Source organism: Tenrec ecaudatus, chromosome 2 (genome assembly GCF_050624435.1).
Source record: "Tenrec ecaudatus isolate mTenEca1 chromosome 2, mTenEca1.hap1, whole genome shotgun sequence".
In the NCBI taxonomy this organism is placed as follows: Eukaryota; Metazoa; Chordata; class Mammalia; order Afrosoricida; family Tenrecidae; genus Tenrec; species Tenrec ecaudatus.
The window spans coordinates 114,857,185-114,872,187 of record NC_134531.1 but is presented as its reverse complement, the minus strand read 5'-3'; the positions used below and the strand labels follow the sequence as shown (position 1 = coordinate 114,872,187).

At 41.5% G+C, this 15,003-nt stretch overlaps 1 protein-coding gene across 2 annotated transcripts in view; it reads right to left on the bottom strand.

The window, feature by feature from the left end:
* The window catches only part of DCP2 (decapping mRNA 2), a 65,583-nt gene extending 51,138 nt beyond the window's left edge, over positions 1-14,445 (bottom strand). The window contains exons 1-2 of one of the 2 annotated variants that reach the window (XM_075541397.1): positions 14,199-14,445; positions 12,909-12,968 (exon numbers count right to left, since the gene is read on the bottom strand). In XM_075541397.1, coding sequence (XP_075397512.1) covers positions 12,909-12,931 — 23 coding nt within the window. In that variant the 5' untranslated portion in view covers positions 12,932-12,968; positions 14,199-14,445. The remainder of the gene's footprint in view (positions 1-12,908; positions 12,969-14,198) is intronic. The other variant, XM_075541398.1, reaches the window with a different exon arrangement.
* Positions 14,446-15,003: the final 558 nt, after the last annotated feature.

Genomic DNA, 15,003 nt, shown 5'->3' with positions numbered 1-15,003 from the left:
AAGTAGCAATGAGAATAATGTTATGGTTGAGGGTCACCACAGCATGAGGAATTTAGGGCCGCAGTATCAGGAAGGTTGAGAACCACTGGCCTATGAGGGTCTTTAAATACAGCGAGATGTATTAAACTACCCTCAGTTATCTCCCCCTGTTGTGTCTCCCCTCCTCTTCCACTGTTATCTAGCAAACTTGCAATTAAGTATTCAAAACACAAAACCTCATTATTTTATATAGATAGACCACATTATGTACATACCTACACACTGGGTCTCAACTCTCACTCCAGTTCAGCAATTGCTGAATTTTGTAATCGTCTGCAAACATTTCTTAACGAGCTCACTAAGGTAACATACTATATATCTTTATATCATTTTATTCCAAGAGACCAGCAAATTGTTTCGCATACACTAAGGAACTTCAAAAAACATTTGCAGAACATTTTTCATTAACTTTTTGAAGACACGTTGATAATTATAAGTGATATTTTAATGCTTATATGGGATTCCCAATTCTAGTTTAAGATGGAGTAAGCACACTGCACTTTGCCTCTCCTATAAAATACACTTAGGAAATCTGGACAGAATACATAGAACAGCTATTTGAGGACTCTGAAAAGTAAACAGCAGTAGAAATTCTGAGGAAAAACCAGTTCATATAGTCCCTGATAGATTCCATTACAATGACTCCATCATATGTAGTTCTGACATAAATTGAGTATATCAGGATTTGGGACCTTTTTGGTTTTGTTTTTTGTTATTATTGCCTTTTATTATCAGTATTTTATAAATCTGATCGTTATATATCTAAATACTTAAACTATTACTCTGACAATGAAAAAGAGTTAGATGCCATTGGCATTTTGTCAGTTGCAGCAATAACTCCATATGTGGAAGGTTCTGGGTCATCTGAATTATCCTTGGGAATAGTTTTGATGTCATTTCCAGTCAGAAAATTAGTGTGAGTTGTCTGTTTTACTTTATATATGCTATAGTAGTGTCTCATTGCTTTCCTAAGCTGCCTCTCAATTTTAGCAAAGCAATTAGCATTTGGGTCCATGTTCTCACGCAAATGATGCCTCCAATTCAATTTAAAATAAATTTTCTTGTTCTTTTCAAAATCATTTAATTGGGGCTTGTACAACTCTTCTCACAATCCATACATATATCCATTGTGTCAAGCACATTTGTACATTTATTGCCATCACCATTCTTAAAACATTTGCTTTCTACTTGTGCCCTTGGCATCAGCTCCTCATTTTTCCCCTCCCTCCCCGGCCCCACTTCCTCATAAACCCTTGATAATTTATAAATTATTATTTTGTCATATTTTACACTGCCCGTCTCCCTTCACCCACTTTTCTGCTATCTGTCCCCCAGGAAGGGGATTATATGCAGATTCTTGTGATCAGTTCCCCTTTTCTAAGTCACCTTCCCTCCACTCTCACCACTCACTTTTCCTATGGGGTTTATCTATTCTGGATCCCCTGTGTTTCCATAAAACAAAATTTTAGGCTAATCTATTCACTACAAAATCTGGATAATGTCTCGCCTTCCTCATCATTTTCTTTAGCATTATCTTCACTGCAATGCAGCAGTGTTTTTAACAATAAAGCATAAAGCTTACTGCTATGCAGCAGTTTTTAACAATGAAGCATAAAGCTGCACATCTGCTAGTGAACATCTATCTAAAAGTATTAGGGAACTAAATGCTGCAACATGATATGTAATATATATTAGTACTTGTACCAAACAAAAGTAATTGTGAGTGTAGTTCCTCAGAACTCAAATATCTTAACTAATTTACCATTCCCTCCTTGAACACTACCTACGGGACAGCAGGCGCTGGCTTGGATGGATGGATAAATGGACGGGGCCAAAAGGGGTCATTCAGCATGGAAGCAAATTCCTGGAGAAGCCCTCTAATGTACATCTATCTGCCTCAAGGAACAAAAAAGGGTATCCTAATACTGTAAGATATTGAAGGGATGAATACCCTAACTACCCTTTTTTCCCTTTTCTCTATTCTCTTCTGCTCCAGCCTCCAAGCAATCTCACTATGAATACAAAGGTGGCAACAAAAGGATCTCCAGGGTTAAAAGAACTTTCCTCCTCGGCAGGCCAACTTCCGTCACATTTTTTTCTTTCCCTCTTTTATGACTGCTTGTTCCCAAATATGAGCACAGTCACATTGAGTAGCAGGGCTTTGACGTGAGGGCCACATCTCCTCTGGCTACACAAGTGAGGAAAATCCATCTTTAACTAGCCCAAGGCTGACTACCACAAACATGCCTCCAACCTCTTTCTCTACCCTATTCCAATTTCTTGTAATGGGCACACGGAACTTACACATAACACATAATTATTGAGGTTTACACAGCCAGGATCCGTAAATAGGATCAGTCATTGGTCCACAGCAACACCTTTACTGAACCAGCAGCTAAATATCAAACATATCCTCTCTGTGATCCTCAGCCTCTCAGCCACAGAGTCCCTTTGGCTTCTGCCTTGATGGGTCAAGAAGTCTGTCCACTCCTCTGCCTCACAGTCTGATAGTCTCATTACTGCTCCTCTGGTCTGCTCCTCTGGTCTCCTTGCCCCAGCCTCTGCAATCACCATGACAAGTCTCTCCTACCATCACCCCTCAGCCAGGGATTCTAAAAGCACTCCGCTGATGGCTCTTCTTGATGGTCACAGGAGTCTCTGTTTCTGAGATGGCTCTTATGCACAGAGGATGGCTTTTATGCACGGACCAATCCCCTCCATTAGAGTTTCACACATCTTATTGAATAGTCCTACTAAACCACTGGTGGGAGTTATAAAGACATGGATAGAAGAACCATATTAAGAAATTTCACTTCACCAGAAGAGAAAAGGGACAGAGGGGGGAGGGCTAGGGAACTGGAACCATAAAGCTGCTTAAGAATTCCCACCAACAGGAGGAAAGTAAAAGGAAATAGAGGAAAGAACTAGGAGGCAAAAGACATTTATAGAGGTATAAATATAGGCATATATATTAATATATGATAGGGATATAAATCTATGTACATATATTTATAAGTATCTAGTTAACATGACCAGAAGTCCTGCTTTTGACGGGACAGTCCTGATTTTTAACAATTTTTCCCACGTCCCGCGGCATTTTAAAAAAGTACCGATTTTTAGAAACAATGCAGGACAAACTAGGGTATACGGTTTTCGGCTCCCATGTGGCTATTTCGCCAGGAGATGAGTTTTATCAATGGTGTCCCGCTTTGCCATTGTTAAAATCTGGTCACCTTAGTCTAGATAGCAGACAGACACTGGGCCTCCACTTAAGTCCTACCAAAACACAAGAATAGTTCTAATAACCTGGCATTCTGTGATGCTCACCTTCCCAACATGATCGCTGAGATAGTTCAGGTTTATTGTACCAACCTGGCCGATAAACACATTTGGGATTAACTAAAGGGCAGAGAGATTAATGGCTCGGTGAGCCTCACCTTTCTAGTTTTCGGGTCTCTTGCTTTCTGATGGTCGGACCAGGTGCAGCTGTCTTAGCCAGTTCCCTGCTTCAGCTGGCAAGGCTCACTTCCTACAGGACATCCCCAAGGAGAAGCCACATGGACCTACCCTAATGCAGCCCTGTGTGCTGGAGCAGCTGTGTGGAGACTCCTACCAGCACTGATATGCTTACATGCTCACTGATTCAACTTTCCTCCTGCAGTCGGCGTCATTGAGTGTTTTGTGAGATTGAGGAGTGCTTTGTAGATTGGTATTGAACATATGGACTAATGTTGGATTTATGGAGTTGGACAGCACTTAGTGTACACTTACCCTTTATAGAAAACTGCCTCAAATGCATGCGTTTCTGTGGATTTGTTTACACAGTTTACCCAGACTAACACAATCACTGAAGTCAAAATGGGTGCATAAGCAAATGTGAAGAAAGCTGATGGTGCCTGGCTATTACAATATATCGTGCCTGGGACCTTAAAGGCTGGAAGGTAAACGGCCATGTAGCAGGAAAGGAACAAAGCCCACTGGAAGAAGCACACCAGTCTGTGTGATCACGAGGGATAAGGTATCAGGCATCAGAAGACCCAAAGTAGACAATCATATTGATGCAAACAAAGGGGCAGAGTGGAGACCCAATGTCCATCTGTAGACAATTGGACATCCCCTCACAGAAGAGTCACAAGGAAGGGATGAATCAGTCAGGGTGCAGTATAATACCAACAAAACGCACAACATTCCTCTAATTCCTTAATGCTTCTTCCCCCACACTCTCATGACCCCAGATCTACCTTACAAATCAAGCTAGACTGGAGCATGTTCACTGATACAGATAAGAAGTCTCAACACATGGAATCTAGGACAGATAAACCCCTCAAGGTACAGTAATGGGAGTAGCAATACCATGAAGGGAGGGGGAAGTTAGGGGAAGAAACGGGGAACCAACCACAGTGATTGACATATAACACACACACCCCCAATAACAGAAACGGTGGGTGAAAGGAGACAGTGGAAGATGTACGATATGAAAATGAATTGAAAATTTTAATATGGACATAAAAATGATAAAAATATATAATTTATCTAAGGGTGGGGGAAGGAGGAGAAAAAAGAGGAGCTGATACCAAGAGCTCAAGTAGAAAGAAAATGTTTTGAAAATGATGATGGCAACATATGTACAAATGTGCTTGATACAATTGATTTTATAGATTGTTACAAGAACCCCCAATAAAATGATTTATATTGAAAAATATTCCCACCCATAAACTGCACACTTTGATTAGTTTCTACCTTTAGCAAATAGTGATGACACTCCTGAGCAAAGTCTCCATACACTGACATCTGAAGAGTTCCCAGTGTTAAGAGCCGCTCCCTAGTTACTCACATAAAGAAGTCTGTCAATAAATAGGCCCCTCACCAGAGGGGAAAACACTGGTCGAAGTGAGATTTGAAAATAATCAACAATCTACAATCTATCAGGAGACCACTAGAGTTAAGGAGGGAGAGGGAGAGGGAGGGGGAAAAAAGAGGAGCTGATCCCAAGGGCTCAATGGAAATTAAATGTCTAGAAAAGAACGATGGAATATATGTACAAATGTTGGATACAATTGATGTATGGTTTAACGAAAGTTGTAAGAGCCCCCAATAAAATGGGAAAATAAATAAATAGATAAATAAATAAATAAGACCCTCTACTATAGGATCTAGGAGTCTGAATTGACTTGAGTCAGTGCATTTTTTTAAGTCTTCCTCATCTTACATATAAAAAGGCAACATATAAAAAAATCACCAAAGATGTAAGAAAAACCTGGCACATGACAACAAAAAATTATACAGACAAAAAAATTGACAATGAAGAAAATATAATTCAGGAACCAGAAGAAAGCAGTTATGGGGAGTGGAATTAACTATAACTAAAGTGCTCAAACTTTTGACGAATGATGCTCTTTTGGTCTCCTATGGTGATTGCAATAAAAAGTACATTTCCTCTCAGTGCTGTTGTTCACTTTATAAGCCAGTCTATTGTTTGCCTGAAAAGTTGATCCCTGGTAAAGAATGAAGTCTTAGAGGTTCCACCATCCTCAATCAGACTAGTTAAGTCTAGTCTTTAGATTTTGATTCAACATTTTATTTCCTCCCTTTTTGCAGAGGGTCTTCTAGTGTGACTCTACTAGAGCTACAGATAGAGATAGGCAGACACCATCTATTTCTTCCAGTCTAAGGCTAGCAGCAGCTCATTCTTGAGGTCTATTAGACCTGAGAACTAATTGTTTCCTTGAATCTTTGATGTTTCGCTTTTTTTTTTTTGCTCAAGTGACAAAGTTGCATGATAATTTTTTTTGCTAATGTGACAAAGTTGCATGATAATTACACATATTTAATACTTTCAGAATGTAACTGTTATAAGCCAGCTTTAAAGATTTTAATGTTGCATGGATGTATATACATACACGTACATGTGTTTTATGTTTATAAAAACACATATGGTATACCTAAACTAAAGATGAAATAAAATGCTTTCTACAGTAATTTGTTATGGAAAAAGTTTTCTTCTTTTGGGGGGTGTTTTAAAGATCTTTAAATTTTTATTTAACTCAGAATCTTTGGATATTTTTTAACATTAGGGGCTCATACACCTCATCAATCCATACATACATCAATTGTGTAAAGCACATCTGTACATTCATTGCCCTCATCATTTTCAAAGCATTTGCTCTCCACTTAAGCCCTTGGCATCAGCTCCTCTTTTTTCTTCCCCTCCCTCCCTGCTCCCCCCTCCCTCATGAGCCCTTGATAATTTATAAATTATTTTGTCATATCTTGCCCTGTCCGACGTCCCCCTTCACCCCCTTTCTATTGTCTGTCCCCGAGGGAGGAGGTCACATGTAGATCCTTATAATCGGTTCCCTCTTTCCAACCCACTTTCCCTCTACCCTCCCAGTATCGCCACTCACACCACTGGTCCTGAAGGGATCATCTGCCCTGAATTCCCCGTGCCTCCAGCTCCTATTTGCACCAGTGTACATCCTCTGGTCTAGCCAGACTTGCAAGGTAGAATTTGGATCATGATAGTTGCGGGGATGGGTTGGGGGGGAGCTTTTAGAAACTAGAAAAAGTTGTATTCTTCATCAGTGCTACATTGCACCCTGACTGACTCATCTCCTCCTCCCCTAGACCCCTCTGCAAGGGGATCTCCAGTGGCTGACAAATGGGCTTTGGGTCTCCACTCTGCACTTCCCCCTTCATTCACTATGGCAAGATTTTTTTTCCTGATGATGCCTTATACCTGATCCCTTCAACACCCATGATCGCACAGGCTGGTGTGCTTCTTCCATGTGGGCTTTGTTGCTTCTGAGCTAGATGGCCGCTTGTTCACCTTCAAGCCTTTAAGACCTCAGATGCTATCTCTTTTGATAGCCAGGCACCATCAGCTTTCTTCGCCACATTTGCTTATGCACCTGTTTGTCCTCGGCGATCGTATCATGGAGGTGTGCACCCAATGATATTTTTTGTTCTTTGATGCCTGATAACTGATCCCTTCGGAACGTGATCACACAGTCCACTTCTTCCATGTGAGCTTTGTTGCTTCTGAGCTAGATGGCTGCTTGTTTATCTTGAAGCCTTTAAGACCCCAGACGCTATATCTTTTGATACCTGGGCACCATCAGCTTTCTTCACCACATTTGCTTATTCACCCGCTTTGTCTTCAGTGGTTGTGTCGGGAGGGTGAGCATCACAGAATGCCAATTTATTATTTTTTTTTAGAATGCCAATTTAATAGAAGAAAATATTCTTACATTGAGGGAGTACTTGAGTAGAGGCCCAATGTCCTTCCACCACCTTAATACTAAACCTATAAATATAGGCACATAGATCTATTTCCCCATCCTCAGACATAAATTTGTAATATGTACATGTCTTTGTCTAGACCTCTATAAATGCCCTTTGCCTCCCAGCTCTTTCCTCTATTTCCCTTGACTTTCCTCCTATCCCACTATCATGTTACGTCCCCACCTGGGTTTCAGCAATACCTCTTCATTACATTACCCTTGATCATGCCCTACCAGGCCTACCACACCCACCTCACCACCAAATTGGATCACTTGCTGTTCCCTTGTCCCTGGGTTTGTTAACACCACTTCCTTTCCCTCCACCTCCACCTATCCCATTCCCCTCCAGAATTGTCGGTCCCGTTGTTTTTCCTCCAGATTGTTCATCCAGCCTATCTTATTTAGACAGACCTGCGGAGATAATAACATGCACAAAAACAAGACAGAGCAAAATCAAGCAACAATATACAACAAAACAACAAACCACTGACAAAGAACAAGACAAACACAAGAAAGAAAAGCTTGTAGTTAGCTCAAGGACTGTTTGTTGGCCTTTAGGAGTGTTTTCCAGTCCAGTCTATTGGGGCACCACACCCTGGGCCTCTACTCAAGTACTCCCTCAAGCCAAGAACACTTTGTTCTAATAACCTGGCATTCTGTGATGGTCATCTTCCCATCACAATCAATAAAGACAAACTGGGTACATATAGCAAATGTGGTCAAGAAAGCTGATGGTGCCCGGCTATCAAAAGAGATAGCGTCTGGGGTCTTAAAGGCTTGAAGGTGAACAAGCGGCCATCTAGCTCAGAAGCAACAAAGCCCACAAAGCCTCAAAAGAGGGTCTTAAAAGGCTTGAAGATAAACAAGCAGCAGTCTAGCTGAGAAACAACAAAGTCCACATGGAAAAAGCACACCAACCTGTGTGATCATGGTGTTGACAGGATCAGGTATTGCAGGGAGAGGTTAGACGCTTACAGACTTCCTTCCAGAAGGTAGTTAGTCACCAGACTACAGGGTAGTCCTCTAGGGCAGTTAGTCACCAGACTATATGGCAGGCCTCACTCCCTGCTACTGGGGACAATAAACTATTCCTCCCTGAGGCCTGCAACCAAGACCAAGTATTCTCACCCTACCAATAATGATCTCTATCAGTTGAGTTAGGGAACAGGCCAAACTGACTCTGTGATGTCCAAAGTTAAGTTATCCGCCCATCTTATCACATGTATACCCCCAATCCCTCCTCTTACTAGTGCATGTATGTCCCTAGACCACCCCCTCTCATTACTGTATTACCTATAGCACAACCCCTTTCTGTGATGTTTGTACTCACCTGTAATTAGGGGGCTTGCATGTCCCTGGAGAATATAAAAAGCCTGGGCTAGCATTAAAGAGGGAGCTCTCTCCCTCCACGTGGACCATCAGGCGGGGCTGAGGTGAGCATGCTACCATGAAATGTGTCTGACTCCATTTATTTCAATACTTCACTTCTATCTCTCATGCTATGACTTTACTGTAATCCTTACTTATTATCACTGTACAATTGCGCCTACGGGACCCGTAATGATGTGTTAGGCACTGGCTTCCCCTGACAAGGTATCAGACATCACAGTCCAAGAACAAAAAATCAAATCTTTGTGACTGAGGGGGAGTACGGAGTGGAGACCCAAACCCTATCTGTAGACAATTGGACATCCTCTTACAGAAGGGTGACAAGGAAGAGATGAGCCAGTCAGGGCGCAGTATAGCACCTATAAAGCATAAGTTATTTAAGGTTTCCTCCTCCCCACTATCATGACCCCAATTCGACCTTACAAATCCAGCTAGCCCTGAGCATGTACATGAGTACAAATAAGAGCTGGAAACAGAGAATCCAGAACAGATAATCTGCTCAGGACCGATACTGAGAATAGTAATACCAGGAAGGTAAGGGGAAAGTGGGGTGAGAAAGGGGAACCAATCATAAATCACAAAGATCTACATATAACCCCCTACCAGGAGGATGGACAACTGAAAAATGAGTGAAGGAAGACACTGGTCAATGTAAGACAAGAAAAATAATAATTTGGGGGGAGAGAAAAAAAGAGGACCTGATACAAAGGGCTTAAGTGGAGAGCAAATGCTTTGAAAATGATTAGGGCAAAGAATGTAAAAATGTGCTTTATGCAATTGATGTATGTATGTATATGTATGGATTGTGATGAGTTGTATGAGCCCCTAATAAAATGTTTTTTAAAAAATTATCAAAGGTTCATGGGGGGAGGGGGTATGAGGAGCCAATACCAAGGTCTCAAGCAGAAAGAAAATGTTTTGAAAATGATGATGGCAACAAATGTGCTTGACACAATAGATATATGTATGGATTGTGAAGAGTTGTACAAGCCAAAAAAAAAAGTTGTACAAGCCCCCAGTAAAATGATTTTAAAATTTTTCAAAATTAAATAACTAAAATGTCATCTTCACTCAGTGTTTCCAGATAGAACACTTACAAAGACAACTCATACAAAAATGTTTCCATAGAATTCAACATGAAAATGGCAAGCTGAAGTTGAGCACAAATCATTTTATTGATTTATCATTAAAATAACACTGCCAGAAAATATCTTTCTCCTTTTTTAACACTAGAGTTGTCTCACCACTTCATTAACAAGGGAACTTTTAAAAAATTCCAAGCATTTCCTTGAAAGTGAAACAAATAGGGGAGGGGGGAATGAGCAGCAGGTATTAAGGGCTCAAGTAGAAGGCAAATGTTTTGAGAATGATGATGGCAACAAATGTACATGTTTTTTACACAATGGATGTATGTATATATTGTGATAAGAATTGTACGAGCCCCCAATAAAATGATTTTTTTTAAAGGTAACGTCATGATAAAGACTGAAGTTATCAAAGATTTCATCTTGCTTAGATCCACACTCTCATAATGTTCATAGATGTAGCAGTCAAGAGATCCAATGGCACATTGCATTGGGTAAATCTGATACGTAAGACCTCTTAAAAGTACTGAAAAGTAGAAGATTTTATGTCAACATAAGTGTTTATGAAAGTGTATATAGAGGTGGAGTCTAGCCTGTCAATCATGTCACAGCCTGATGTTGCCTCCTCCGGGATGTGGCCCTCTAAGAAGAAACAAGGAACCCCTCTCTCTGCCCCTCCACCTTCCTGCCTGCTGAAGCTCTGCCAGCTTCTGACCCTGAGAGCTGTTTGCCATGCTTCCTCTGCCCTTGGAACCACCCGACTGCACCCATTGGCCTGCGATCATCCTGCTTCCCAGTCAGCCTGCAGCCACATGATTCTTACAGGGGACTTAGGGACTAACATCGGACTTACGGACTTGAGTTGGACTGGGCTGGGATGCTTTCTTGATATATAATTATTTCTTGATATAAAGCTTTTTTATACATAAAAAAACTGAAACAAATAACCAAGTTTCAGTTCTTACTTTAAAAGTATACCTTTTCATTTTAATAACTGAATTTAAATAGTACTGAAAACTATTTGGCATTGTTTTTCTAATAAAAATATACACAATACATACACCCATTTCAAGAGTATCTATCACGCACAGTTCAATGACATTGATTATATATCAGTCACCCTTCTCATACGCTAATGCTATTATTTTCACCACCACTGACTCAGACTTTCTGCCCCTTATAGTTCTCTCCTGTGCTTTAGTTGAGAGTTACTGCTATTGATTTAATCTCACATAAGCTTTAAAAGCATAATTCTCAAGGCAAATATTCTTTAATTCAGCAGTGTATGTACTTGACCCTTAAAATCAAAGACTATGCTCCACCATATTATGTAGATTAACATTTTATACATTTCTAATTATAAAGCCATGTGTACACATTAAATATCATATACTTTCTTTGCTCTCTATTCGCATTTCACTAAGAAGTAAGCATTATTTATAGTCTGGTGTAGATCAGATTTTTCTGTACTCACACAAGTATACACACAGGAAAAAAAAGTATACACACAGAGCATTTTAAAATGTGGCATTAAATTTAAACTATTGGACTCATTAATATATTGTGCACATCTGTCCCATAACAGAAGTATTTTCCTCAAGGAATTGACTCAGGATTATCTAGGGCAGGGGTCCTCAGACTTTTTAAACAAGGGGCCAGTTCACTGTCCCTCAGACCCATTGGAGGGCCAGACTTTAAAAAAATATATGAACAAATTCCTGTGCACACTGCACATATCTTATTTTAAAGTGAAAAAAAAACACGGGGCAAAAACACCCGGCGGGCCGCATGAGGCCCTAGGGCCATAGTTTGAGGACACCTGATCTAAGGGCTTGCAGAGTACACCAGTAAATGAAATGTTACATAATAAACCATCTGAAACATAGCACTACATGACTTAGGTATGAGTTTAATTTATGTAAAGTTACATTTTGAAAACTTAAGTCCCCTGGTCTATTTTTCCACATCAAAACAAACCTCAAATTTAACATCTCTCCAATATATGAAATATTGAAAACTGCATTAGAATGAGAAATTTAAATAAATAATATTAACTAGAATAGGTAGGATTAGGAGTATGTAATCTATATAGATTTTAAAAACCTACATACACTAATAATATGCTGAAGAATTGGGGGTTTAGGAATGACAGAACAAGGGTCTAAAGTGAATTTTGAAATTCAGAATGAGAACAACGTTTAAAAAAACTCACTTTATTTTTATAGAAATTTAAACATTCAAGCACAAGAAAATTTGCACATAAAAACCTCTAGTAATATTTGAAATCTTTGATCAACAAAGTTACTGAAAATTTTTAAATGAGGGAGATTTGGGCAAGCCATGGGGAAGTTTGAAAAGTTACTTAATGCCAACATGACAATCTGACATGACAATCTGATACGTAAACCACCGACTAATTCACAATAAAAGGTCTTTAAAAAGCAAAAATAAAGGATTGTTCATTTGAAAATGGCATACTTTTGAAACTCAGCATTTTAAGAGATGGTATTTAATTTCATTATTAGTTTAGCAAGTGGCTAACTCTAGTTGTAGAATGGAGTAGGGGGAATTAAAATAATTGGCTAAATTGTCTTAAAGTTAAAAAAAAGTTACTATAGCCCACAATAAAATGATTAATAAGAATTAAAATTTTTGAAACTGGAAGAAACTAAATATTCTAAACAGATATGACAATAAAAACAAAAAAAGTAACTATTCTAAAAGACTTGCAAAAGAAAGTATCTTAAATACACTCACTGGGAAACTAAATAAGTAATCCTTAAGAGATATTGACTACAGTGTTTATGAAACAATATAACTGTGAACCTATTTCATACATAAAATCAATCACCTTCTCAATGGCTAATATGACTTCCTTCTTTAAATGATGTAATCCTTGGTAATATACAAATTAAACCCAATAGTATTAGGAAAACTTTAGTTTAGATGCCTTGTAAAACCATACCAATCAACCAGTTTTTTTTCTAAAATAACCTCTTAATGTTAATTCATACAAAATTATCGCTCACCTTTCCAAATAGCCATATTAATTTTTCTAATAATCTGCATCCTTTAAAAAATATTGGAAACATGAAGAAAATAAAGATCCTAATACCTTATTTCCCATACTTGGTACATGCTTTCTAGTCATTTATCCACGTTTTCCTTAGTAAATCTGGAACAGTAGAAAACACGTACCTTTTAAGTGGCTCATTTCAACCTATCATATCCCAAATATTATAATTAAATAATCATCAAAGTGCAGTGTCCATAGGTTTTATTAGCAGTAAAATTGGTCAGTTTACTTATTATCTACGTGAACCTTTTTAAAATGTTACAACCACCTCACTTTCACATCAGCCTGGTGTGGAAGAGAAAAGGCACAGGCACTGGAAAGAAAAGGCCAGACCCTACCCGTTGCAAACCCAGATTTTCTCAATTAAAAGGAATGTGACCTTGTCCAAATTACCACCTCTCTGCGATGGAGTCGTTTTGATAACAAAATGTTATTGGTGAAAGGAGCACTCACTGTTCACAGTAGAAACTCCAAATATTAGCTCTTTCCTTCTCAATAATAAAGGCGGGGGGGGGTTGAATACACCACTACAGGAAGCTGGACTAACAGTAACCACAACCAACACAGGTGCTTTTGCAGAGCTGTTTTTCATTTATAATCGACCTTATTCCACGACTCAAGTTAACACCTGGCGAGAGTCCAGGGTATCACGACGCCAACAATTTTCCTTCAGAAAATGGAATTCCAAGTCCGTTGTACACGTGTTTGGCCTTCTGACATCAACCGGTCAGAGCCAAAGCAGAAATGCTCGTTGGTCGAAGTACATCAGACCGCACGGGTCCAGGGATGCACCGAGGGATTGCCTTTTCCTTTTTCGTTTGTGGCGTCCCCAGGTGAGCGCAAGGCGTAATGAACGAGTTGTAGGAGTTCACAGGGAACGCCAAGGACGTCTAAGATTCACGGGGAGCAAGCGGGCAATCTGAGCACGGCTCGGGCCGTGCACCGGAACCCGGGAAGCCGCGGGGCGGGACGGCCTGGGCAAGGCAGGGGCGGTGAGAAGCAATGGGAGGGACGGGGAACGGCAGGGGGAAACCCGCGCCAGCTTAGAGGGAAGCGCAATAGCTGGGGGTGGGGGATCAGGAAATTCCCGGGCAGGCCGGCGAGGGACGGGCAAAACAGGGAGGCTGCGGCGGAAAAGAAGGGTGGCGGGGTCGCCTTCAGAGAAGGGCCGACGGTGGAAGACGGGCAGCGGCGGGCGGGACGCGAGGACGTGGACGTGAGGAACGGGGAAGACGCCCGGACTCTGGGGGTCGACGGCCTGAGGGGACACAGAAAGCGGGGAGAAGGCGAAAGGGACCGTGGCAGGAGTGGCGCAGGGCGCCGCGGTACCTGCAGAGATCATCCAGGACGCTGCCGGGAATCTCCACCCGTTTGGTTTCCATGATGAGGACCCACAGTAAGAGCAGGGCATCCCGGCTCCGCGCGGCCGGGGACCGAGGACACTGCGCTGGGTCTCCCGCTCGCCCGAAAGGGAGCTGCGGTGCGAGCGGCAGCTGCAGCTCCGACCTAGACCTCAGCGGGAGGGAGCGGGACCCGCTCACTTCCGTCCCGCTCCCTCAGCCTTGGACCCCGAGGCTGGGCCAAGGCGCGGGGCGGAGCTCCCGGGGCCACGCCCCTGCTCTGCTTGAAAGGCCCAATAGGAAGCCGCAAATTTGGGCGTCCTTACAGGCTAAGCCAATAGGACGTTCGTTTATTGTCTGGTCGTCCCCAGCCGGTTTTCAAGTGGCTCAGGTGCAGCTCATGAAACCAACTTCCCGCCGCCTTCAGCAGAGCCCGGGGTGGTTCGCGCGTGCGCGCCGCGCCTGCTTTTCCTTTAAAGAGCGCCCAGGGGTTTCCCGGTAGACGCAATTTGGCGAGCTCTGCGGAGTCCTGGTGGCGCAGGGCCAACAGTTAGAATCCAATAACGCTCTGCGGAAGAAAGGTGGGGCGTCCTGCTCATCTTATAGTCTCGGAACAAGAGAGCAGTTCTACTCTACCCTGTAGGGTCTGCTCTGAGTCGGGATCACTGGGTAGCCGGGAGTTTGGCGGTGAGAGCATCGTCTCCAGGACTCTTGGTAGTGCCTACCGTTAAGCACCAGGTTGCTAACCGCACAGTTTGCGGTTAGAAATAACCAGCCTCTCAACTGGAAAAACT